The sequence below is a fragment of the Biomphalaria glabrata genome, chromosome 18 (genome assembly GCF_947242115.1).
Source record: "Biomphalaria glabrata chromosome 18, xgBioGlab47.1, whole genome shotgun sequence".
In the NCBI taxonomy this organism is placed as follows: Eukaryota; Metazoa; Mollusca; class Gastropoda; family Planorbidae; genus Biomphalaria; species Biomphalaria glabrata.
In genome coordinates, this window is record NC_074728.1 from 10,978,252 (window position 1) to 11,002,560 (window position 24,309).

General features: G+C 36.6%; 2 protein-coding genes across 2 annotated transcripts in view; one reads left to right on the top strand and one right to left on the bottom strand.

Moving 5' to 3' along the window:
* Positions 1-7,484, top strand: part of LOC106078937 (uncharacterized) — a 31,310-nt gene extending 23,826 nt beyond the window's left edge. Inside the window, exons 16-21 of the mRNA XM_056017818.1 lie at positions 1,483-1,623; positions 3,076-3,141; positions 3,755-3,893; positions 5,385-5,399; positions 6,527-6,573; positions 7,362-7,484. Coding sequence (XP_055873793.1) covers positions 1,483-1,623; positions 3,076-3,141; positions 3,755-3,893; positions 5,385-5,399; positions 6,527-6,551 — 386 coding nt within the window. The 3' untranslated portion in view covers positions 6,552-6,573; positions 7,362-7,484. The remainder of the gene's footprint in view (positions 1-1,482; positions 1,624-3,075; positions 3,142-3,754; positions 3,894-5,384; positions 5,400-6,526; positions 6,574-7,361) is intronic.
* Positions 7,485-7,519: 35 nt separating this feature from the next.
* On the bottom strand, positions 7,520-20,691 carry LOC106065324 (uncharacterized). The gene is made up of 5 exons (XM_056017812.1): positions 20,318-20,691; positions 18,701-18,787; positions 18,206-18,272; positions 17,975-18,032; positions 7,520-13,274 (listed from the first exon to the last, which is right to left on the bottom strand). The coding sequence occupies exons 2-5, from the start codon at positions 18,769-18,771 to the stop codon at positions 7,897-7,899; spliced, it is 5,574 nt and encodes a 1,857-aa protein (XP_055873787.1). The 5' UTR covers positions 18,772-18,787; positions 20,318-20,691; the 3' UTR covers positions 7,520-7,896.
* Positions 20,692-24,309: the final 3,618 nt, after the last annotated feature.

Genomic DNA, 24,309 nt, shown 5'->3' on the forward strand with positions numbered 1-24,309 from the left:
TAAGTTAATGTCAAATGTCCTGAAGGTGAATAAACAATTAAGTCAATGTCAAATGTCCTGAAAGTGAATAAACAATTAAGTCAATGTCAAATGTCCTGAAGGTGAATAAACAATTAAATCAATGTCAAATGTCCTGATGGTGAATAAACAGTTAAATCAATGTCAAATGTCCTGATGGTGAATAAACAGTTAAATCAATGTCAAATGTCCTGAAGGTGAATAAACTGGCATGTACAGGAAAAGTAAAAGTAAACTTCTTATTTTCAGACCTTGCGATTCATGATGTATCAACTTTTCCTATGACTAACTGTTAACGAGGGTGTCATGTGACCAGCACAAAGACCAATAGCCTATACTTTCCCGAATTAATGTCATATATCACTAAAGTTACGTAGACAAAACCATGTTCTGTGCTTGTCCCTTCCCAGATGGCAACATTCGATGACAGGTCTAGCCAAGTTAGTTAGCCATGTTGCCAACATTACTTTAACTACATCTCAAACAGAAGACCACCAGAGTGGTCTCTGTATCCACACATGCAGTTCTCTTGTATACCAGGTGCTGCTTATCAATCCAGGTTGCAACTTATGCATCCCAATTTAGACTAGATCTCTCTATTGATAGTAAAGGATCAAGGCACTGGACAGCACATTTATTCTAGCCTGATACTAAAGGACAATTAGAGTAGAGTCTCTTAATTATGTCCTTTCCCTGTCCATTCGCGTATTGGACCGTAAGGGCACTAGACATTATCTCTGTGTATTCCTCTTTGTCTTTTGTCAGAAGTTACTTCCCTTTTTTAATATCAAAGAAAATAATTACCAATAATTACGTGATTTATAATTGTTTAATTCTTGATTCGTGTTTTGTTAGGTACAATAAATAATTGTTTGAAGTTTCAACTTTATGTGGGAGATATAACATGTATAAGTTTTGAAGGGGACAAAACCGAAATACTTAACCATTTCTGTGAATACTGAAGAATATAATTCTTTTTTTTTTTTTTTTTTTGGATATAAAAATATATTAACGAGTAATTAATTAATTGTTCTTTCATTAATTTTAATGTATTGTCTACGCCATTGAATAATTGTGTAAAGTTTCAACCTGATCCGAGAATGGGTTAGGAAGAAATAACCAGACAGACAGTGAATTTATATAAGCTTTGTAAAAAATGGCGTAGAAACTGCGGTCATTTTATAATTCAACATGAAGAGAGATTATTAATTAAATCTAATTAACCTTGCATTGTCTTCTTTAGAGTGTTATTGCTGAGATAAATAGACAAATTTACAATAGACACAAGATGAGTTTGATTTTAAAGTGAAACTTGTTATCCTAAAAACTTTAAAGAAGAAAATAAAATATTTTTTAAAAAACTTATTGCTTAAAGAACACTAAACTTACCATGGTAAATAACATATAGACCTTATAAAGTTAGTGAAAGGTTGAACTAGCTCTAGCCTTGGATTACGCTTTCAGAGTGTGACAATAGCTCTTGGTACTACGGATGTGAGCGCAAGTGTCCTGAGGGATGTCTGGGTCAGTGCGATAGAGTTACTGGACGATGTCTCGTCTGCAAGCCAGGCTACCCAATGACTAGTGACTACAAATGCAACTTGGGTTTGTTTTGATTAAAGATAGAATGGACCTCATTCACCAATCGTAAACAAACAACATTTAGCCACGTGATTCTCTATCTCTTATTATTAATTACGCAATTCATAAAGGCTGTCACGTGATACGTTTTTTTTTTCATTGTTTTATCAATATTATCACGTGGCTAAATGTTGTTTGTTTACGATTGGTGAATGAGGTCCATTGTAACTGAAAGACTTGGCTGTAGAAACTGCCCTAGGACGAAATCACGAGTGATATTTTCTTTCGGTTAAATGAGAAATGTTTTACAATTGAATTTTATAACTTAAATGTAAAAGCCAAACAGAGTGTCGCAAACCGCCAAAGTGTAGGGGTTGTCCTGGGTGGTTGTGAAGGTCGTTGTCTCGAGGATTGGATTGCTGGGAGCAGCTCCAATCCTTAGTTTAGTCTTTTGACGACAGGAGCACAGGAACATCTATCAGAGGAGCATTAGTACACTCTCCGAAGAGACTCAACACATTTAGATAGGTATTAAACGAGTTATTAAATTATTTAAACTATGTACATAATAATCTATGTGGATCATCAGATCAATTAGAAACAAATAAAGTTAGTTACATAGTCCACCGCATACTAACAATCTCTAATAGGAAAACATTTTTCCTCCCCTAGCAAAATCATATCATGCAGTCTAGTTCAAACCTCAGCAACTCTCCACTAACTCTTTCAGAGCCCTATCTCCAACTCTCTCTCGATCTCCCGTCAACAGCTTTAACTCTTTCTCTCCTAATTGACGATGCCAACGTTGATTTGACTCCCATTAAAGTAAATTGATTTTTGGATTTACAAACTTTAATTTGTGTTGTATAAAAGAGCATGCATTCTCCTACAATTCATAACCAACTATCACATTTTCTGATTACAAATAAAAATAGTTATTTAAGTTTAATCATAACAGGATAATGAGATACAAATGAGCAAAACGAATAATATTATCCTAACGAGAAGAATAATTACGGAGAGAAAGAGTTAAATATAGCATTTTACATTTTTTGGTGCAACTAATTAAGATGCAGATAGCTCACCTTTTAGACATTGCAATATATGGATCAGATAAGGTAAAGCTCATGTTTCTATGGCTGAAGGTAAACCATCGTGTCATGTGACAAGCACAACGACCAATCGCCTCTACTTTCTCCGTGTGATGTCAAGCACCCATTAGCATTCGATGGACTTTGTACGTACAAAATAAAATCCCAATATAAAGATAGTGGTGGACTAGGGGTCCAAATTTCCTTGGTACGCTCTCAAGGCTGATCCGTCATGATCGTCAATAAGAAAAATAATTGAATACACACTCATGCGCACAGATATGATTTTTTCAAAATATGTTTTCTAGACGTTTGCTTTGTACTGTATGTCCCATTTTTTAAAACATCGATTACTTTTTGCTTGTATTTCTGTCTCGGTCACCAGACTTCTTACCACTGGTAGACAACGTGACCGCCAATCCAGAAGGTAACAAAAATACCAGCTCTGAAGGTAAGCGTTGTCTGTCTCTACTCAACTGTCTGTCTTTATATCTTCATTATATCTTTCTCACTCTTTTTTTTGTCGCTCTTTCTTTCTCTCTCTTTTTCTCTTTCTCTGCCTGTATCTGTCTCTTTTCACCTTGTCTGTCGGTCTCTCCCTTTCTCTGCCTCTCTCCCTTTCTCTTTATCTCTATCCCTTTCTATATCTCTTTCTGTTATTATTTGTGTCTCTTTCACTCTTTAACTCGCACTCTCTATTTCTCTCTCTTTCTTTTTTCTCTTTGTTTTTCTCTCCCTCTCTCTCTTTTCCTCTCTGTGTTGTTTTTTTTCTCTTCTCTTATATTTGCTCTGTAATTTTTCTGGTTTTTTTTTTCTTTGTTTCTCTATTTATTCGTATTCTCTGTTACTCTCTCTCTCTCTCTCTCTCTCTATTTCGTCCTCTTACCTAACCTCTTGTTTCTCTCTTTCTCTTTCTCAAGCTGACATTTTAATTCTCTCTCTTCACTTCTTCTCTCTCTCTCTGTCTCTGTCTCTCTGTCTCTCTATCTCTCTCTCTCTGTGTCTCTCTGATTCCTTCTATGTCTCACTTCCTCCATATCTCTTGTGATGTTTCTGTTCTCTAGCAAGCAATTACGGACATGCTCAGGGGGAAGAAAGCTCCATCCCTGACCTGGGCTGGAAGATCTACGCCACGATTATCTACATAGGCGTCATTATCATCATTGGTATCATCTACGAGATTTACAAGCGATACCGGAAGCAGTAAGTCTGAACTCTGACATCTTAGTTTTTAAGACTAGTTTTGTTTTTAAAATATTTACATTCAAAGCCGGTTACAGACACGACTGGTTAATCGAAGAAGCTGTTTATTCGCAACGAATCATAAAATACTAAAACCAATTCTATTAAAGGAATCAGACGACTTTTTGGACCAAAACGATCGCGTCCCGATAAACCGTATTTACGTTTATTTTCGTTCAACAGCTGTACATGAAATGTAGAATGATATTGTCTTGAGTTAGAGAGCCGTCGAAAAGTGTTTTTTTCTGTACTATTGAGTTCGTCCATGAGTCCTTCCATGTTATTTCTCCCACACCCATTCTTGGAACATGTTAAAATTTCGACTAGTTATTCTTTGGCCTAGTCAGTACATGATTCAATATAAAAAGTAAAAATTAGTCTCTTAATTTCTGGAAATTAATCATTTGTCTACCACTAAGGGAAATTAATTATTGGTTATTAATTATATAGTTTTATATCTATCAAGGGAAATAAATAATACACTATAGAGAAAAATAGTTGTAAGTGTGAGAACTTACACATTTAAAATTAAAAAAAAAAGAATTTTTAAAAATATTTTGCATTTAGTATTTTCACTTCCAACTTGCGGCATAAGAAAATAAAATCTCATTTCCTAATATTTAATTATGTATCGCCCATAGACTTAAGAACAAAAACCCTACCGGGATCTTCTACCGATATATTGATTTCCCTGCATGCATTATATCTTTGTATACTCTGCATGCATATAAAGGTCTGAAAACAAAAGAGAAGATAATCACATCTTACGCGTATCCAATGCGTTTATCAATGGACCTCATTCACGAATCGTAAACAAACAACATTTTGTCACGTGATAATATTAAAAAAAAACGGAAAAAAAACTGTCACGTGATAGCCATTGTGTATTAAAAATTAGATCGTAATTTGTAGAGAAAAGATCGAGAATCACGTGGCTAAATGTTGTTTGTTTACGATTGGTGAATAAGGTCCATTTATACATATTAATCAGAGGCTTAATCGGTTTTCTTGGTTGATTCAGCCCATCTGTTCCATGTTCTAATATCACTTTAAAAAAGTGAGCATTTTTACAAATTTAGCTTTGCATAGGAAATATGCAATGTGCCTTTATCGTTTTGTATTTTCTGACTGTTAGGTTTTTTTTTTTGTTTTCTTCTTGTTGTTGTTTTTTGTATTTATAAGTTATTCCCTACTATGGCCCTTCGACTACCTACTATCACCTTACGACTAATACTACAAATCAGCTGTAAAACCCGCATCGAACAAAATGATTTTAAGCATTTTAATGTTGTTGCGAATTAAAGGACGCTAATCTAGACTAAACGAACATTGACGTAGCAACTTGTGGTTAGTGGAGACCAATAGATCATTGCTACGTCAATGTCTGTGATCAGGCCTCCTATGACGATAGGGCGCGCACTAATCAACTGTCTCTAAATCTATCTATTTCAGTCTACGGTGCTGCAGGTGAGTTATAGTGTTGTGTTTATGTTGACACAGGAATTCAATGACAAACAGAATATGGATGTTGATTTATCTTCAAAACATAAATTGGGAATTTGTTTTTATTACTGTATTTCAATGACCATAAACCTAGAGCTTGAACTAAGGATGAATGAGTGTATGCTTTTCTAATTTTGTCCCTAACCCTTTATTTTACTTTCCCATTACAGTATATTATTTTAAAGCTATTTCTCCGTCATGTTCTAGTGTTAAAATGAAAATGTCAACAAGAAAAATACATGTTTTTAAAAATACCTCCTTATACATCTTATAGAGAGAATTTACTCTTATTAAACATTAGAGTTGTAAAAAATGGAGGAAAAAAATTACCTCGCCCACCCCCAGAAAAAAAACAACTGGTTGAGCGAATGTATAGATCTACCAGATTTTATAATAATCTATTGGCCAAGGGAAACTAGGTAGCCGCCTAGGGCCTCCGATTGATGGTGGATTCCTACAGAACAATAGTTTCAGAGAAGATGTAACTTGTGTCCAATCTTATTGTTGCAGTTCACGACGTTTGAAATAAATTGTGTTTTTTTTATTTTTTCGCTTTTTTTTTTTTTATTTATTTTCTATTCCATTTCGGGGGCCACCTAATTCACTTTTCCTAGAGCCTCCAATTATCTAAGGCCGGCCCTGTGCCTATCGATCTACTGCTTATCATCAATTTATTTATTGATTAAACTCACGAATACGACCTACTTGCGGAAATACCCAAAGAGGTAGTTTCTTCAAGATTAAACAAAATTGTGTAATCCTCTAGCCAAATTTAATTTATTTTTTTATACTTTGTAAAATTTTAACGGTCTCTAGAGTTTTCCCAATGTAGCCAACTAACTAGTATGTTTGTAAATATAACATTCTTAGTTATCGAGAGAATAACAATCGCTCTATATGATGTATAATAGAGGTAGTGTTTTTTTTTTTTTTTTTTTTGCATTTCTTGTTTGGCAATGTTTTGTATTATTAAAACAAATGTTCTTGAAATTAGTTTTGAATTAATTACTTTTTTTAATGTATTTATTTTTTGTTCTAACTCAAATTTCTGTATTGCTGAAACCCACACATTGTTTTCCTCTATCATCCAGGTGTAAAAAAGGTAGAAATCGATGAACGACAACTCCAGACGTCAATGGTAAGAGAGTTGTCTGCCTATGTTGTTGTTTTTTCCAATGACCCAACATCCAGGCGATACGTCACACTCTCGTTTGTTGCAATGGTAACCAAAATTTAAATTGTTACAATACATTTCTAGAAGTGTGCAACAGTATTTTAATTACATGACTGATCCAAACTAATTGATACAAGATCATCAATGTCTGTTATCAATTGTTCGAGCTTCTTACCTTCTTATCTTATAGATTACAGACGTTACTTTAAAAGATAATATAATTACGTGGATAGAATGGTCGAGGATAAAAATTTATGTAGATCAAATTGTTAAAATTAATTTGTGAGAAAAACTATTTTCAAAAAGTAAAAAAAAAAAAAAAAAACTAATTAAAAAAAAGTATTGAGCGCTGAAGGACTTGAAGTCTTGATCCTATGATTTAAAGTGTGATGCTCTATCGACTGATCTAACCGAGTGCAGTTCACATCAGTTAACATTACGCACGAAAAGTGAAGTGCTATAAAACGAAAGTATATTTTACTTATATATTTGGTCGAAATGTAGCAATTACCTTTATAAAATCGTATTTGGTAAATTTAACCGCTGCGGGTTCAATTATAAAATTATCTTAGTTATTGTAGAGTAACGGTGAGAGATAACTGGGTGAAATATTCGTATTTTGTCCATTCACGGCAAGGTGGAGAATTGTCTAATAGTAGAAAACATGAGACATTTCAGTAAAAAATTATTAATAACAATGATAACAAATAATTCCCATGGTGTTATAGATCTTATATCTTGTGTTATTTCAGAAACTGTTGCCCTACGAGAGAATTAAACTACATCAGATGGAGTTATTACATGCATGAAGTATTGTTTATGTATACAAATGTTTTTTAATGCAAAATAATTGACTTTTCAATAAAAATATATTCTTAATGATCATAAAATTAATCTATATGACATTGTCTAAACATTTCGTAATTAAATGCTCATTATTTTACAGTAATTTATGCGTTTTAATAAAAATAAATTGAAGTATTTTTTATTATTGTGACTTATATATTATGTGTCTTTAAAAATTTTGAACTGCCGTTGGGCAAGTTTGAATCAATAACAGCAATCTTCCAGCCACCTGTAACCTCTGGAAGTTTGATTGTTATTGGTACAATTACAGACCAAGTTAATACGATCTTCTCATCTATCACATTTATTCAGAATGTTGAAGTCGTTTTATTGTAATAATAATAATAATTTAGTGTATATAATGCTGTAACCAGACATAACGTATGCACCAGGAATCAAACTTTATTCTCTGAGCGAGAGAAATGTCCCCAGCAAACTTTTCTATCTATCCGGTGGTTCTTCCTCTTTTGCAGGCTCTGACGACTTCTTGCCTCTGACTTTCTCCATCAGAGTCAAAAATTTCCGAAGGCGTTCTTCTGACATTGTCGAGTCTGTTGTAGTTTCCACTGATGTTTGGAGTTCTGGGTTGACCATCGAGATCTGAAAACTGCCAGACTGGAGCGTGTTTACCTCTGTTTTGTCCGCATGACCAATGTTTGAAGTTACAGGCACGGACGACTTGTCAATGGAGGAAGAAACTGCTGTCTGGAGGCTTGGGTCTAAACAGCTGCACTGGCACAAAGCAGAGGAACAAAGTCCCGTTGATGCATCACAGCGTTGCTGACAGAAAGACACCAGTCTAGGAGACGGCCGTGTGGGTTGGCACGACATTCGCTGTCCTTGGAGACACATGGATGTCGCCAATGGCCCCGCTTCTGATAATATATTTTGATGAGACAAGTCAACGTGTGTTAGGACAGATTGCTGAGATGTATCTGTCTTTCCTTGTGGAGTAGTGTCTATAAGATGTCCATTAGGTTGAGATGAAATAGTTCCTAGATTTGTGGACAGTTGCGATGGGCTTCGCGGGCCAGATAGCTGAGGTGGAAGATTTACCTGCTGCACAGCTGGTTGGGATTCAGAATGTGTATGTTGCGTAGCTGGTTGAGATAGAAGATCTGTAACTTTTGGGAGAGAGACATGGTTGTGGGCATTCAACATTTTCGACATTAACATTTGATTTAAAGCAGCTCCAACATAGTCTACCATCTGCGGATTTTCTTTAATGTTGGCTGGAGGTGAATGAGAAGAGATTTCCATAGCATGTCCTTGTGTTGATTTATTTTGTCCTACATCCATCTGCGGTGATCTCGGTTTTACATTGTCTAAATGTTGTGTCTTAAATAGCATTGATTCTAAGGACATACTTGGAACATTAGACTGCCCTGCATCTGTCTGTGATAGTATCTTTGAGTTTAGTTCTGTATTTAATTTGTTGACAGAAGAAATGTCGTGAAGAGGGTTTGTCAAAGATGATGCGACATTGGTGTTTTGTGGGTCTGTTAGGTTTTCTTTACCACTTGTCAAAGCATCATTGGCGCTGTCATGATGCGATACAAATGAGAAAGATTTATTTTGGCCGCTGGACCTCAGCGTGGACATAAGATACATCATGAACTCAGCAACCTCGGCCGAGGACGCAGAGGTAGGGAAAACAGATGGCAGAGTTATTGAAGAATTAATTGAAGGCAAAGTCGTAACGTCAAGGTGGGGCAGCCCTTTGAAGTGCATGTTCATCGTCAAATACCTGTTGGTGAACACGGACGTAGTGGTGAAAGGAGGAGTCGCGGCTCGAAAAGGCGGGGTGGTAATTTGTGACAGTCTTTGCGCGTAAGTTTGTTGGCTTAAAGTCTTTGGTGCTGATGTTTGCGCCGGGAGCTGAGACGGAAGTGGAGGTGGGATATTAGATTCAGGAATGGGCGGCTGAGTGACTTGCTCTTCCACTATTGTATTGGAGACTTTGCGATGATGGCTGATAGCTTTGTCAGTAGGAAAAGACGGGAGTTGAACAGTTGGTGATGTTACATTAACGCTGGGCGGCTGAAAAGATGAGGCCGGCGTTGTCTGAAGATGTGAAGAGCCTGCACTGTTGTTGGAGTTAAATTGCTGCATCAGATGAGACACCAATGGTCGTAGAACGTTTAGTGGTACGTCTGGAAATTTACTCGACATGGCTAGCATAAAATTATCAATATCAGCATGAGATGACGTAGTCACTCCCTGCGTGGGCTGGAGTTGAGGAGGAGTTGGCGGCACGTTGGTGGTTTTCAGAATACCTATGTTGTCAGACATATTTCTGGAGACGAAATGGTTATTTGTGGATGTTGAGGTCGCTGTCTTATGAGTAGGGTTTGTTGGTAAAGCAACTTGGCTGACTGATGCTAGTTTTGTTAGAACTGGATTTAACATAGTATTGATTAATGGTAGGTTCATATGATGGTTTTCATTAGAGTGGTTTTCGTGAGCATGGCTTTTCATCACGACTCCTTCCTGTAAGCTTTGAAACATTGAGACATTCACAGCGCTGGCCAAGAGATCCATGCTTCTTCCTTGCAGTTTCGACAAGGCGTTCGCGGCTTCGATAAGCTTGTTAAGATACGCCATATGATCACTCACCGAAGAGCCATGTTGGCTACTAGAAGTAGAAGCGTTGAGGACTGAATGTGTTGCTTCTGGGAAATTTGCAGTTTTATTGGCGAGTAAAGCTTCTTTCTTTTTATATTTGTCCATGATGTAACGCATTGTCTCAAGCGGAGCAGCTGGGAATGAGTCTTTAGGGAGGAGCCATGTAAATCTCAGCACAGGCAACGACTTTCCTGAAGCTGCTGCTCGTCTCACTAAGACGTGCTTGTGTTTGTCACACTTGTCTGCGCACAGTCTGTTCGGGGTCAAAGTAATCTTCTCACTTTGTACGACCACACTCGACTGTTGAGATATATTCCTAACCACACTCGACTGTTGAGATATATTCCTAACCACACTCGACTGTTGAGATATATTCCTAACCACACTCGACTGTTGAGATATATTCCTAACCACATTCCGTTTGCATTTGGTTTTTTTCTCTCCCGTCGTAACTTTCCGACACTGTAGGTGTGACCTGCGTATATGATGAGCTCTCATGTTAATTAGACATTTACTTCGCTGGCTGACATCTTTAAAGTGATCGCATATAGTCTGAGCGTTTAAATGAACTACTTGTGGCTCGGCATTGGCAACTTTCTTGTCTTTGTCTGGTTTTTGATTCTCTGTTATTTGGAAGTTTCTGTTGGACTGTAAGTTGGCTTTTAAAAGGTTTAGATGCGAATTCTGTCTAAAGATAGGCTCATTTTTGTTTGTGGAATTTTTTTGAGTTTGATTAAATTTTTGTAACGCAGGCTTAGTTCTTGTGAAAATAAGATTTTTTGGTATTGTTTTAATATTTTTAATACTCGTGAATTGGCATGTCCTGTTGCCTGAACATTTGTTAGTTGGTTTGGATAAATCACGATCTCCTTGAGTTATATATTTTTTGAAGTTTGACAGGAGACTTCGTTTGATCCTACTATTTCTTGGCGAGCTGTCAAACTTGACGAACCCGCCTAAAATGTCTTTCACTAGGATTGTAGGCCCAAGGTCAAATCTGTCGTAGTACTTTTGGTTCTGCAGGCTGTCGTCTGATGGGATGTAGCTGAGGGGGTCACCGAGTAGAGTGTCTATGAGAAACGTTTTAAATTGTTCTATGAACCCGTTGCCAGGTAATTGTTCGCTTCTGGAAGTGTTGATGCTTTGTAAAATGGTGGTCAACGAGGATCCTTTTAGAATGTCAATCTGATTCTGTGGCAGTGACCAGGTGAGATATAGTGCCGGGGCCATCTCGACGTGTAAGTTGTAAATAGGTGCCGAGGTGGTTGTTGATGTGGCTTTAACAGTTGTGCGGGAGGTTGTCGTAACAATATCTTGTTTGATAGTCACTGGAGTTGTTGAAACCACTAGGGGCTTCATGCTAGTTTGTAAATGTTTCATAGCTTCTTGATTGGCGCTTACAGCTTTAGCAATAACCTTTAAGAAGGCTGCCCTCATAGCCGGGTTGTTGTTAATGTGAGGCGGAATAATTACCTTGGTGTTAAGAAAGTCAACCACTTGTGGCGGCGGAGGATGCGATGTTGTGGTAGTCGTTACGGTTGTGGACGAGATAGTTCGTGTAGCTGGATGTGTGGGCACTGTTAGTTGCGGTGTTGGCGGTGCCGCTGTAGCTTGATGAGACGTTGGTATTGCTTGAACCGGAAGTGATGGTGTTTTGTTTGCTTGTGGGCTGTCGGATGAGACGATCACTTTTATCACAGCGCTGCTAGAGTTCAAGTGACTTGAAGGCTGTGATGAAGAACCTGCGTTGTTAAAAGGCTGCATTACTGGCTGCATATAACCATCCGCATTCTGTCGGGCTGATTGTATACCATTCTGCTGTGGGTAGATGCGTTCATTTTGTGTGCTCTCTATCATATTAGTAGGGTGGGGTAAATATGACTTTCTTGTCAAATCATTTCCGTTAATAGAAGGATATCCTTGAGGCGGTGCAGAGTTGCCAATCTTAAAATTGTGATCTGGGTTATACCCTGTAGACTTTGCCTGGCTGTCGAAAGATCTTATTTCATTATTATTATAAGTTAACCCTGGCCAATCAGTATTTAAAGCACGATTAGAAGCAGTTCCCGTCCTATTGTTTAAGGCATGCTCATTTCCCTGTGTAATTCCATGTGGCTGGCGCTGGACTTGATGATTTAAAGGTATTTGTTGGTATTGACTTTGTACGTTCTGGACAATGTGGCGTTGGTTGTGGTCAGTATAGTGAACTTGATCATTGTTCGCATAATGCTGCTGCTGGCTAAAGGCAACTTGTTCGCTTGGATTGGGGTTATTCGTAGCCATTTTGTCATTGTTATGATTTAATTGATTTGATGGAAACTTTTGAGGACTCTGTCGATTAGAGAAATTCACTTGCGTTTGTGGTGCAGTTTGTCGGTGTTGATTTTGGTTGTTTTTATTACTTTGATGGTTCGAATGATATCGATTTGTGTTGATCAGTTGATGTTGATGGTATTGATTGTTATTGATCGGTTGGTTTGGATGGTATTGATTTGTGGTGAATGGTTGACGTTGAGTTTGAAAAGTGTGTGATTCGGTTGACTGAAGCTGTTGTCCCCGACGCTCTTGTTGGTAAGTCCAAGTCTTTGATGTTTCTTGCAGTCGACTTTGTCCAGGCTGTACACTTGAACCCAAGATGTTGGAATTATACGTGTTATAACCAGCGCCTGAGTGTAACTGAGCTGGGTTCGAAACTCGATTTCTATTCCTAGCGATGTTATCATTGATGTTGTTAGTTCTAGTGTTGGACTCTGGTGATGTATCAAAAGTTGTCCCCGAATGCACATTGTAGCGAGTCCTGCTTCCTGTACCAGGATGAACTCCTGATGTTACATAGCTTCTAGGAGATGACTGCTGCCCGCTACCTGGAAAACTATTTGATACCAAAGAAAGTCCTCCTCCTCTGTGATTAAAAATTGGACCAGCATTTTCTGTGACCGCACGGTTAGGAGTGTCAACACTTTGCCTTGTAGCATCTGCAGGCTTGGCAACAGCATTCTGAGAACGAACGAGCTCTCGCATGAGGGTGTCCTGAAACTCCTGCGTGAATCCAATCCTGTCGTAGAGATGTTTTAATCTGTCCCTGGAGGAAATCGGAAGAGACCTGATCTGTTCTTTGAAGAACTTCTCCTGGACAGGGGAGGGTGTAGGCTTAGGTCTTGGCAAGCGAAGTCCATAATCTTGGGCAGAATATACTGTGGAAAGAAAGGAAAATGTTGCTAAATTTTTAATTTAAAGATATAACTACTAAAAGAAACACAGAGTGTTTTCTATACAAGATTTTAAGTAGCTTGTGATTGAAATAGCATTCCTAGTCAGTTGGTGTAGTGAAGCATTTCCTTACCGTTACAAATTGCAGCGTTTTTTAGTGTGTTCAATTTAGTGTTGCGGAGGCGTGGTGGCCTAGCAGTAAAGCGCTTGGCTTCTGAGCTGGGGGTCCCGGGTTCGAATCCCGGTGAATACTGGATTTTTATTTTCGGGATCTCTGTGCGCCTCTGAGTCCACCCAGCATTAATGGGTATCTGACATTAGTTGGGAAAAGTAAAGGCGGTTGGTCGTGGTGCTGACACCCTCGTTAACCGTAGAAAAAGATGAACTTTTCATTATCTGCCCTACAGTTCCCAAGGTATGAAAGGGGAACTTGACTAATCTAGTGTTGAGATGTCTATACATTGGAAGTTTTCATATATGTTTTCAATGGATCATTCTATGAAATTCTTTTAGACGTAATGGTTTGAAATCCACGCAGATAAAGATCTTATCTTATCTTATCTTATAAAATACAGACGTTACTTCAAAAAAAGAAGATGACTACGTCCAACGCGCCATGCATCTAATCAATGACTTGAATTCTGCCAAAGTCATCGGTTTTCCTAGCTGGCTCAGGCAACCCAGGATCAATCTGTATCGAAATCTAGCTCATTGCTTCATTTCAAAACCTCTCCATTCAAACTTTAATAAATATAACCTAGATAGAAGATTAAAGAAGTGTATTTGTTTCCAGCTTTATTAAATGGATTGATTTTTTAATTTTTTTAAATTTCAGTTATTATTTGAAAATCCACGTGAAAAAATTTTTATGTCTGAGAGTCTATTTATAAATTTCGTGATTAATGGGTGATCCAATGAAATCTATAAATAGCCACGTAAAGGCTCGGCCTGTCATGTCCACGGATCTATCAATTTATTGGTCAATATGTTTTCAGAAAACTTAGTAGGCCAATGTCAATTGTCAGGTAACAGGTTTGTGTTGTCTGCGCCATTCTTCTGATGAATACACAGCATGGAAAGATTAGTTGGATTTTAAAAGACATTTAGTTACTCCCAGCGCCGGCGTTAACAATTTCGGGGCCCTATACGAAACGGATTGTTCGGGGCCTATTCTGGGTAGATATATGGATAATAAGTGAAAATTAAGATTTTACATTAGAAAATAAATTTTAAATAAATAATTTTATTCATTCTTTACTATATCACGAACAAATTAACTTAAAGAGCCTTGCGTGAAGCGAAGTTTAACATTATATCATCAAATTCTGTTTCCTACACAGATCACGCATAATAGCAAGAATTGCGAATTTTTCGCAAGTAATTGAATGACATCCCAATATGATTTTTTTTCCTATTTTTCAAGAGATTTGTATGCGTTTTCCTGAGAATTTAATAATTTCAGAAGATTCCCGCAGAAACCCTGTTATAAGTGGGTTTATTTAATTAATAATTTACACCTGGAGTTAGCGCGAGGCCATAGAAAGTGCCGGGCCTACTGCGACCGCATAGGTTGCATTGGCCTCAGGCCGGCCCTGCTCACGCCTATAATTTAGCGTTCGCTCAAAGTTTCGAACTACGTTGTAAGTAACGCTTATGCAAATTTCCTCAACATTTGTCATGGAACCAAGATCTTTGTCATGCTGAATATGTTTGTTGTGTGGTTCATTTACTTGGACTGGCTGTACCCTAGTTGTAATAATAAGTCAAAACGTAAAGTTTGACTTGAGCCGAAACATTAATCATAGAAGGCCTGAAAACTGACCTACAACGTCGCAACCTATGGGCCGTCTGTACGACGTGGCAACGAGATATTGGTCTCCACTGACCACTGGTTTCAACGTAGCAGGTCAGTGTTGAGCTCTTCTGTAACGATTGGTCTCGCTTGAACATGAGTACAAACATGAGTAAAGTACAAACATGAGTAAAGCACAAACATGAGTAAAGTACAAACATGAGTAAAGCACAAACATGAGTAGAGCACAAACATGAGTAGAGCACAAACATGAGTAGAGCACAAACATGAGTAAAGCACAAACATGAGTAGAGCACAAACATGAGTAAAGCACAAACATGAGTAAAGCACAAACATGAGTAAAGCACAAACATGAGTAAAGCACAAACATGAGTAAAGCACAAACATGAGTAGAGCACAAACATGAGTAAAGCACAAACATGAGTAGAGCACAAACATGAGTAGAGCACAAACATGAGTAAAGCACAAACATGAGTAAAGCACAAACATGAGTAGAGCACAAACATGAGTAGAGCACAAACATGAGTAGAGCACAAACATGAGTAAAGCACAAACATGAGTAGAGCACAAACATGAGTAGAGCACAAACATGAGTAAAGCACAAACATGAGTAGAGCACAAACATGAGTAGAGCACAAACATGAGTAGAGCACAAACATGAGTAGAGCACAATCATGAGTAAGCACAAACATGAGTAGAGCACAAACATGAGTAGAGCACAAACATGAGTAGAGCACAAACATGAGTAAAGCACAAACATGAGTAGAGCACAAACATGAGTAAAGCACAAACATGAGTAGAGCACAAACATGAGTAAAGCACAAACATGAGTAGAGCACAAACATGAGTAGAGCACAAACATGAGTAGAGCACAAACATGAGTAAAGCACAAACATGAGTAAAGCACAAACATGAGTAGAGCACAAACATGAGTAGAGCACAAACATGAATAAAGCACAAACATGAATAAAGCACAAACATGAGTAGAGCACAAACATGAATAAAGCACAAACATGAGTAGAGCACAAACATGAATAAAGCACAAACATGAATAAAGCACAAACATGAGTAAAGCACAAACATGAATAAAGCACAAACATGAGTAGAGCACAAACATGAGTAGAGCACAAACATGAGTAGAGCACAAACATGAATAAAGCACAAACATGAGTAGAGCACAAACATGAATAAAGCACAAACATGAATAAAGCACAAACATGATTAAAGCACAAACATGAGTAAAGCACAAACATGAATAAAGCACAAACATGAGTAAAGCACAAACATGAGTAGAGCACAAACATGAGTAGAGCACAAACATGAGTAGAGCACAAACATGAATAAAGCACAAACATGAATAAAGCACAAACATGAGTAAAGCACAAACATGAATAAAGCACAAACATGAGTAGAGCACAAACATGAGTAGAGCACAAACATGAGTAGAGCACAAACATGAGTAGAGCACAAACATGAGTAGAGCACAAACATGAGTAGAGCACAAACATGAATAAAGCACAAACATGAATAAAGCACAAACATGAGTAAAGCACAAACATGAATAAAGCACAAACATGAGTAAAGCACAAACATGAATAAAGCACAAACATGAGTAGAGCACAAACATGAGTAGAGCACAAACATGAGTAAAGCACAAAAAATTCCAGGAACCAGAACACTTAAACCAATCATCGCAGGAAGAACTAATCCACCAATCCAAACCTCAGTGAAAGAGCTTTACTGGATGTCTTCGTTCAACGAAGCAATGTCTATCAAAAAGATACAAAGAAATTCCCTATTGCCATGCTCAGTACTTTAGAGTTATAAATAGATTCATAAAGGGAATTCCCCAAACTGTAACGTCACAAAATATTTTTTTTCCATATTTCATTCGCTCTTCAAGAACAAAGATATGATACAATTAAGTTCAAGGCAAATCTTGAAGTACTAAGACATATCCGGTCTAGAACTCATCCACACGCAAGGCCAAATTTATCTATATCCAAAAGTTATGGAATGAAATAGCTTAGGTCCACCCAAAAATAATAAGCACTGACTTATAATATTTTATAACGAGCGACCCCATATCTCAAATAGCTTAAGAACTTATTAAAGTGCAAATACAGCACTGCCCACACAAGCTGATTCTATTTAGTTTTTTTTTTTTATTATTTACAAATCTAAGTTTAAAGACAAAAAGTTTTATTATGTTTAAATACACAATAGTTGTTGTTGTTTGACTTTTTGTGGCTTTTTAAAGATTATTTTTTGTCATTTTGATTTTTTGAACTAAAATATCTGATGCCGAACATTATTGCATTTGTCTAAATGCGATCACGTTGATGGCAATCTCAAACGGAATGTCATTTTTTTTCACGTGCCAAGGCTTTAAGTCCAAGTCTCTCTTCTATCTCATTAATAACAAAAAAAACTTTATCTCCTAGGTTAATTTTTAATTAACAACCAATCTTTTAGGCACGGCTAGGAATGACCTGTTTCAATAGATAGATGGATAGACAGACAGACAGACAGACTAATAGAGAGCCATCTTCTTTCTTTAGTAACGGCAAACTGGACTATTGAGTTAAATACAGTTATGTGTTATGGACTGATGACCATCGACTGCTTAGCACTCGACAACTTTGTAGGTAGGGGCACCTTACTCACCACACTATCACACATAAACACGTGACAAAAATCTTCACAGCAGAAGCTTTAGAAAAGCGTGCAGTGACACCACTTTTTGTTTTACCCCGGATTAGACTCCTCTCCCCCCCCCCTTTTCCGGAGGCAGACAAAATAGCAAGCAAGCAATTTAAAATACAGAATACTAAGAACTTTTATCAAGGAAAAGAAACACATTTCACTAACCTTGACGCTTAATGACCTTGTGAACATTTCCTTGAGCTGTTTTCCATTCGGTAGTGACCTGGTCAATTTAAATATTTAAATAATAACCATGTTTGAGAAACATTCCCTAAGAATGAATGAATTAACAATAGCCTACTAATAATAACAATAATAATAATAACAACAGTAATAATAATAAAAATAATCATAATAATAATAAAAATTATTATTATTATTATAATGCTTAAATACCATTGATTTCACTTCATTAGTCGGTGAATCCTCGATCTGAAAACTTCCAAAATCAGCCAAGAAGCGACTGTAGAAACATGTATAACATTTAAATTAATAGACTGTAAATTAATTATTATTATTTTAAAATATAATAAATCACTGAATAATTGCAATCTTATTAATTTAAATCTTGCTGGATTGTAGATCATATACTTTCGTATTTAAGGAATGAATGGAATTCTCAACATTGTGTACATATTTTTATTTTGACTTTCAGATTTATTAGATAGTGTTTAACGTTGAACACTAAGTGGAGCCTTTAATCTTAATGTTTCCTTGCATAGGTTGTAAAATAATCTTTACAAAACAAATTAGATTCAAAGGTTCAAACCGTTGAGGCTGTTGCTTCAGGGCGCTGGAGGCTACTGCCTCATCGGGCCGGTGCTTATACCTCAAGGAGCTGTGAGTTCTGGTCAAGGGCGATCGAATACCAATTAAAGCAAGTGTTCTTACCTTTCCTGCGCCTGGCCATTTGGAAGTGTTGCTATAGCAACAAAGGTGCACAAGAAAGCGATACAGGACATCACCCCATGGAGGTCACTAAATAGAATACAATGTTTTTAATATGAGAAAGTAGTTAGCTCTAAGGTACCTTTTTTTTTAATTCACTACAAAAAATAATACGTCTACATGGGTCTAGTTGTACTAGTTGTCTTGAACTGCAATATAACAACCACTCTATAACACTATTTTGTCATTTTGAATTTTAGAACTAAAATATCTGATGTCAAGCATTGTTGCATTTGTCTCAATGAGATCACGTTGATGGAAATCTTAAACGGAATGTCATTCTTTTCACGTGCTATAAGTCCAGGTCTCTCTTCTATCTCATTAATAAACCAAAAATACACTTCATCACTTAGGTCAATTCTAAATTCAATACACCAATTAACAAGAGAGCGATGTAAAAAAAGAAATTAAAGTAAACTTTAAAATAGTTAAAAGAAGAAGACTTGTAGAAATTAAATTTTGAAATATATCCATCTATCCATCTATCTATCTATCTATTTACAGACAGCTAGCCGGTTCGCGCCACTCGACCACGGCAGTGCCAGAATCCCCCTCTCCCCCTCCCCCACAGGTCACAACTAACATTCAACACAATCTATGACAACATATTAAGGGATTTTTTTTTCAGCACAATCTAATCAGAGTTATCTTTTCTTTGTTTACACTTTGATTTTTAAGATCCCGTTTATAAATTCTTTAAGCAACAGAGTTCAGTACAGTAAAGCGATAAAAGAAATGTGGTGGCGATATACTGGAAATTAAAGTAAATCTTAAAATAATTAAAAGAAGAAGACTGGAAGAAATGAAATTTTAAAATCAACAGACAAGAAAAAGAAAACTCAAGCACGTTATATTGGCAGATCACTGCTGCCAACTAAATAGCAATGAGTTCCTGAAATCAATATCAAATTAAATGGATCATTATCAATAATAAATTATTTAATTGGTTGTTTTTTCAACCAAAGTTTCAACTTGATCAGAGAAAAGGAAATGTACCAGACAAACAGACAGACAGACAAACAGACAGACAGAGTGAGTTGATAAAAGATTTGTAAACTTTACTTTGTGCTGCTAGTGAAAGTGCTCGGAAATTTGATTCTACATTCTGAAAAATGCCCATCACTTTTTCCTTGGTTTATTCAAGGACTTCACTTATGAATTATTTCGTAGTAATCTTTACGCCGGATATACCAAAAATAGTTTGAATAAGGTTTATCTCCATGTATGAAAATCTCTCCTTTGGAAAATTTTATTTCTGCCATTATTTAAATAGCTCATTCTACACAACTTTGACCAATATAAAACAATCGTCTCTAAATTGTTGATAGTTTTCTAAAGTAATGGATCAGTAATGTCGTAGTGGTTGAAATAGTGTCAGGATTAAATCTCTATGATTGAACGTAAACAAATAGTAACATATTATATATTATTTATTTACAATAGACAGATTCAATGAATCTACAAAATAAATGCATATTTTCTACTATATAAATAAGAGTTTTAATACTAAGCTAATTTAGATTGTGTTCACAAAAAAAATGTTATATACTTAAAGCTTACCTGAAACATGGCCTGTCCTCGGAAGTACGACAAGGCTTGACTTACATCGCTCTGACATGTAAGACATGATCAATTTCTGAATGATCAGTTCTCAGTACGTCAGAGACTCCCTTAAACCAGGACGGTCTTCAGGTTATGAGTCAGAGTGACCGCCCACTCCTTTATTGTAAGGTCAAAGTTGAACTGACACCGAAGAGGAGTACGGTGACAATGGTGTTCTGTTTTAGTACCTGGCCAACATATTGTATCATACAAACGTCATAACATTTGTGTCTTGTCCTAGTAGTCAGTAGTTATAGCGTGTCATGATGTTATGTTGTTGTTTTGACAGTCTTGTTTTAGTGCCTCAATTTCTTGTCTTTGGTGTACTTTCTCAGCTTCTTTGTGTATCTTTAAAGTCTTAATATTCTGTCTTAGTGTTATAGTCTTGTCTTCATTATACTGTACTTGTGCCTCACAGACAGTGTCTTTGTCTCTTTCATTTTTTCTCTTTATTTTTTTGTCGACTTTTTTTTTTAGGCCATAAGAAGAGAAAGTGTTGTGTTCCCCTCAGTAGCACGGCCAGCCAAGCCTTGATAGTTCGGAAAATGATAAATGGCATTCATTTGAAACTAGAGCAAAGCTCATTCGTTTTCTTGTTTGGTCTGACCTAGTGATCTAGTTGACAGCTGAGAAATATTCCCTAGGCTGATGATTGCAAATTTTAGATGACACACCTTGTAGTAAAACACTGTCAGACCTTGAATCCATTGAGTCTTGGTAAAGAATGATGATAAGTTCCTTTTAGACCTCCAGATCTTAGTAAAGAATAATGTTTTATGTTCCTTTTAGACCTTAAGACTTTAGTGTGGACTAGTGGTTAGTTCCTTTTAGACCTTGAGACTTTAGTGTGGACTAGTGGTTAGTTCCTTTTAGACCTTAAGACTTTAGTGTGGACTAGTGGTTAGTTCCTTTTAGACCTTGAGACTTAAGTGTGGACTAGTGGTTAGTTCCTTTTAGACCTTGAGACTTAAGCGTGGACTAGTGGTTAGTTCCTTTTAGACCTTGAGACTTAAGTGTGGACTAGTGGTTAGTTCCTTTTAGACCTTGAGACTTAAGTGTGGACTAGTGGTTAGTTCCTTTTAGACCTTGAGACTTAAGTGTGGACTAGTGGTTAGTTCCTTTTAGACCTTAAGACTTTAGTGTGGACTAGTGGTTAGTTCCTTTTAGACCTTGAGACTTAAGTAAAGAATGATGGTTAGTTCCTTTTAGACCTTGAGACTTAAGTAAAGAATGATGGTTAGTTCCTTTTAGACCTTGAGACTTAAGTAAAGAATGATGGTTAGTTCCTTTTAGACCTTGAGACTTAAGTAAAGAATGATGGTTAGTTCCTTTTAGACCTTGAGACTTAAGTAAAGAATGATGGTTAGTTCCTTTTAGACCTTGAGACTTAAGTAAAGAATGATGGTTAGTTCCTTTTAGACCTTGAGACTTAAGTAAAGAATGATGGTTAGTTCCTTTTAGACCTTGAGACTTAAGTAAAGAATGATGGTTAGTTCCTTTTAGACCTTGAGACTTAAGTAAAGAATGATGTAATTTCTCGATGGGTTTTGTGGCCTTCATTATGACAAACATATTTTATCTCCACATGATGAAACCAGGTAGAGTTGACTATATTCGGGGAGTTCAGTCTGAACCTTAAATGCATCCTTAAGGATTTGAACCTGTGCCCTTTTAATTACGCTGAATATGTTGCAATAAAATCTAATACCCCATTCCGTAGCCATTGTAGGTGTCATGGGGTCGTCCTGATTTGGTCATGGATGTGGTCATGATGTGGTCTTGATGTGGTCATGATGTGGTCATGGTGTGGTCATGATGTGGTCATGGATGTGATCATGATATGGTCATGATGTGGTCACGATGTGGTCATGGATGTGGTCATGATGTGGTCGTGAATGTGGTCATGGATGTGGTCATGATGTGATCATGATGTGATCATGATGTGGTCATGGATGTGGTCATGATGTGGTCACGATGTAGTCATGGGTATGATAATGATGTCTTCCTGATTTTGGTCATGCATGTGACCATGATGTGATCATGATGTTGCCATGATGTGGTCATAATGTGGTCATGATGTGGTAATGGATGTCATTATGATCTGATCATGATGTGGTCATGATATGATCATGATGTGGTCATGATGTGGTCATGATGTGGCCATGATGTGATCATGATGTTATTATGAAATGGCTATAACTATTACTTATAAAAAAGAATCGAGAAAATTAAGCTTGTCACATGAAATAAATACTATATATAAAAGATTATCATTAGTTCGAAGTTTCAGAAAATCCTTAGAAAGTAAGGCACCTAATTGCGATGAAATATTTTGTCACAAAGGAGACAAATAGAATCATTTTCTTCTGGGAGCCATAAGTATGTCCTCTTTTGACTACAAATTTTCTTTGAATTTCAAATTGCGTAAAACTGAAAATAGCAAGTTTTTTTTTCCTTGCCGCATTGAGAGATATGGCAGTGATTGTGCTATGCTTTCCCTTTTTTTAAATATTTGTTTTTATGTTTCACAGTTGTTGTTTTAAGTTGCCAATATTGAAGTTTAATTAAGAGTCCTTGAAATTATTTAGTTTGTTGTAAACGTCGGCCATAAAGTAAAAGTTTGAAGTTGGTCAATAGTTTACTAAATAGGCCATGGCGTTATCGGTTTGTCTAGTAACTAGGTACGGCATTTTTTTTTAAGGGGAACAACGTATGATTTTTTTCCCCAAATCTATTGCCTGCAGTTATCTGAGAGAGTGATCGAAATCATATCTACATAGAGTAAATGATTGCATGCTCAGTGCGCTATGGTCCATTCCTTTTGTGCACCAGTTGGTTGAGGGAGTATCAGGGAGGTTTTCATGCAGCCCTTGGGCACTTAGCAAACACAAAACTCAGCTTGATTTGGGATTCGAACTCGAGCTCACTTGTTAGGTGGTTAAGCCGTAGCAAAACGATATCAACTTTTATTTATTCAACTTCATCCGGGTAAAACCGGACCCATAAGCTACTATAAGTTCCGAGTCCCTAAAAATACACAGATCTGGGGTTAAATACATGGCATACAAAGTACAGCAGTGTTTCAAGTCTTCTGGAATCATCGCCTGTATCGGTTTTTGGTCTCAACTCTTCGTATTTTTTGTACAGAATTTTTTCTCGGTTCTATTGAGATTTACAGCTTAATGACAGGCTTTCCATTTAAAAATACATCTAAATCTCAAAAATGAAAAGAACACATAAGGAGAAAACTACAACAACAAATAATTTGCTTGCTGAAAGAATATCGCCCGTTATATTTTGCATTCTAATTTACAATTTTGTGTGTGCATTCTTTGATTTCTATTCGAGTAATTAAATAATTCCATCATTTAAAATGGTTTTAATAGTTTCTGTCACCACCTCTAAGTTGGTGTCAAACAGTAGATACTCTGTTTTGATAGTATGACTGTATTTCACAAGTGAAGACTTTAGCTAATACTTTTAACTTCAAGCTACGCAGTTACTTGATAGCAGTCAGTAAGGAACAGTCAGTATAAATAAGAGTTGGTAGAAGCCAGTTATTGTAAGCAGTCACTATAGAGTTATTATAAAGAGTTACTTGAGACTTGTACCAGTTACTAAGTTATTACTATATTTGTGAAGTATTGATATAAAAGATTATTACTGATTATACTTGGATTGTGTATCATATTTTCTATGTGGCTTTATTGTATATCTTCTAAACTATAAAGCAGAAATTAAGGCGTATGTATATATGTATGAGTGTATCTCCCGCATAGAAATCAAAACCGTTTGACCTATCTTGATAAAACTTAGCATACATGTTCCTTGGATACTAACAGGAACAGTGACATATGTAAAGTGTCCCTAAACAAGATTAAGACCCTCAAAAAAATAAGTTGACCAACTCTATGAAAGTATTACTATTTCATGGATCTAGACCAGGGGTT

Excerpts from the sequence above, each read along its gene's own strand:
- LOC106065324 (XM_056017812.1), bottom strand. The coding sequence starts at position 18,771 with ATGTCCTGTATCGCTTTCTTGTGCACCTTTGTTGCTATAGCAACACTT. Across the intron at positions 18,273-18,700 it reads AATGGCCAGGCGCAGGAAAG|TCGCTTCTTGGCTGATTTTG; the intron begins GTAAGAACACTT and ends ATGTTTCTACAG. Across the intron at positions 13,275-17,974 it reads CAAGGTCATTAAGCGTCAAG|TATATTCTGCCCAAGATTAT; the intron begins GTTAGTGAAATG and ends TTCTTTCCACAG.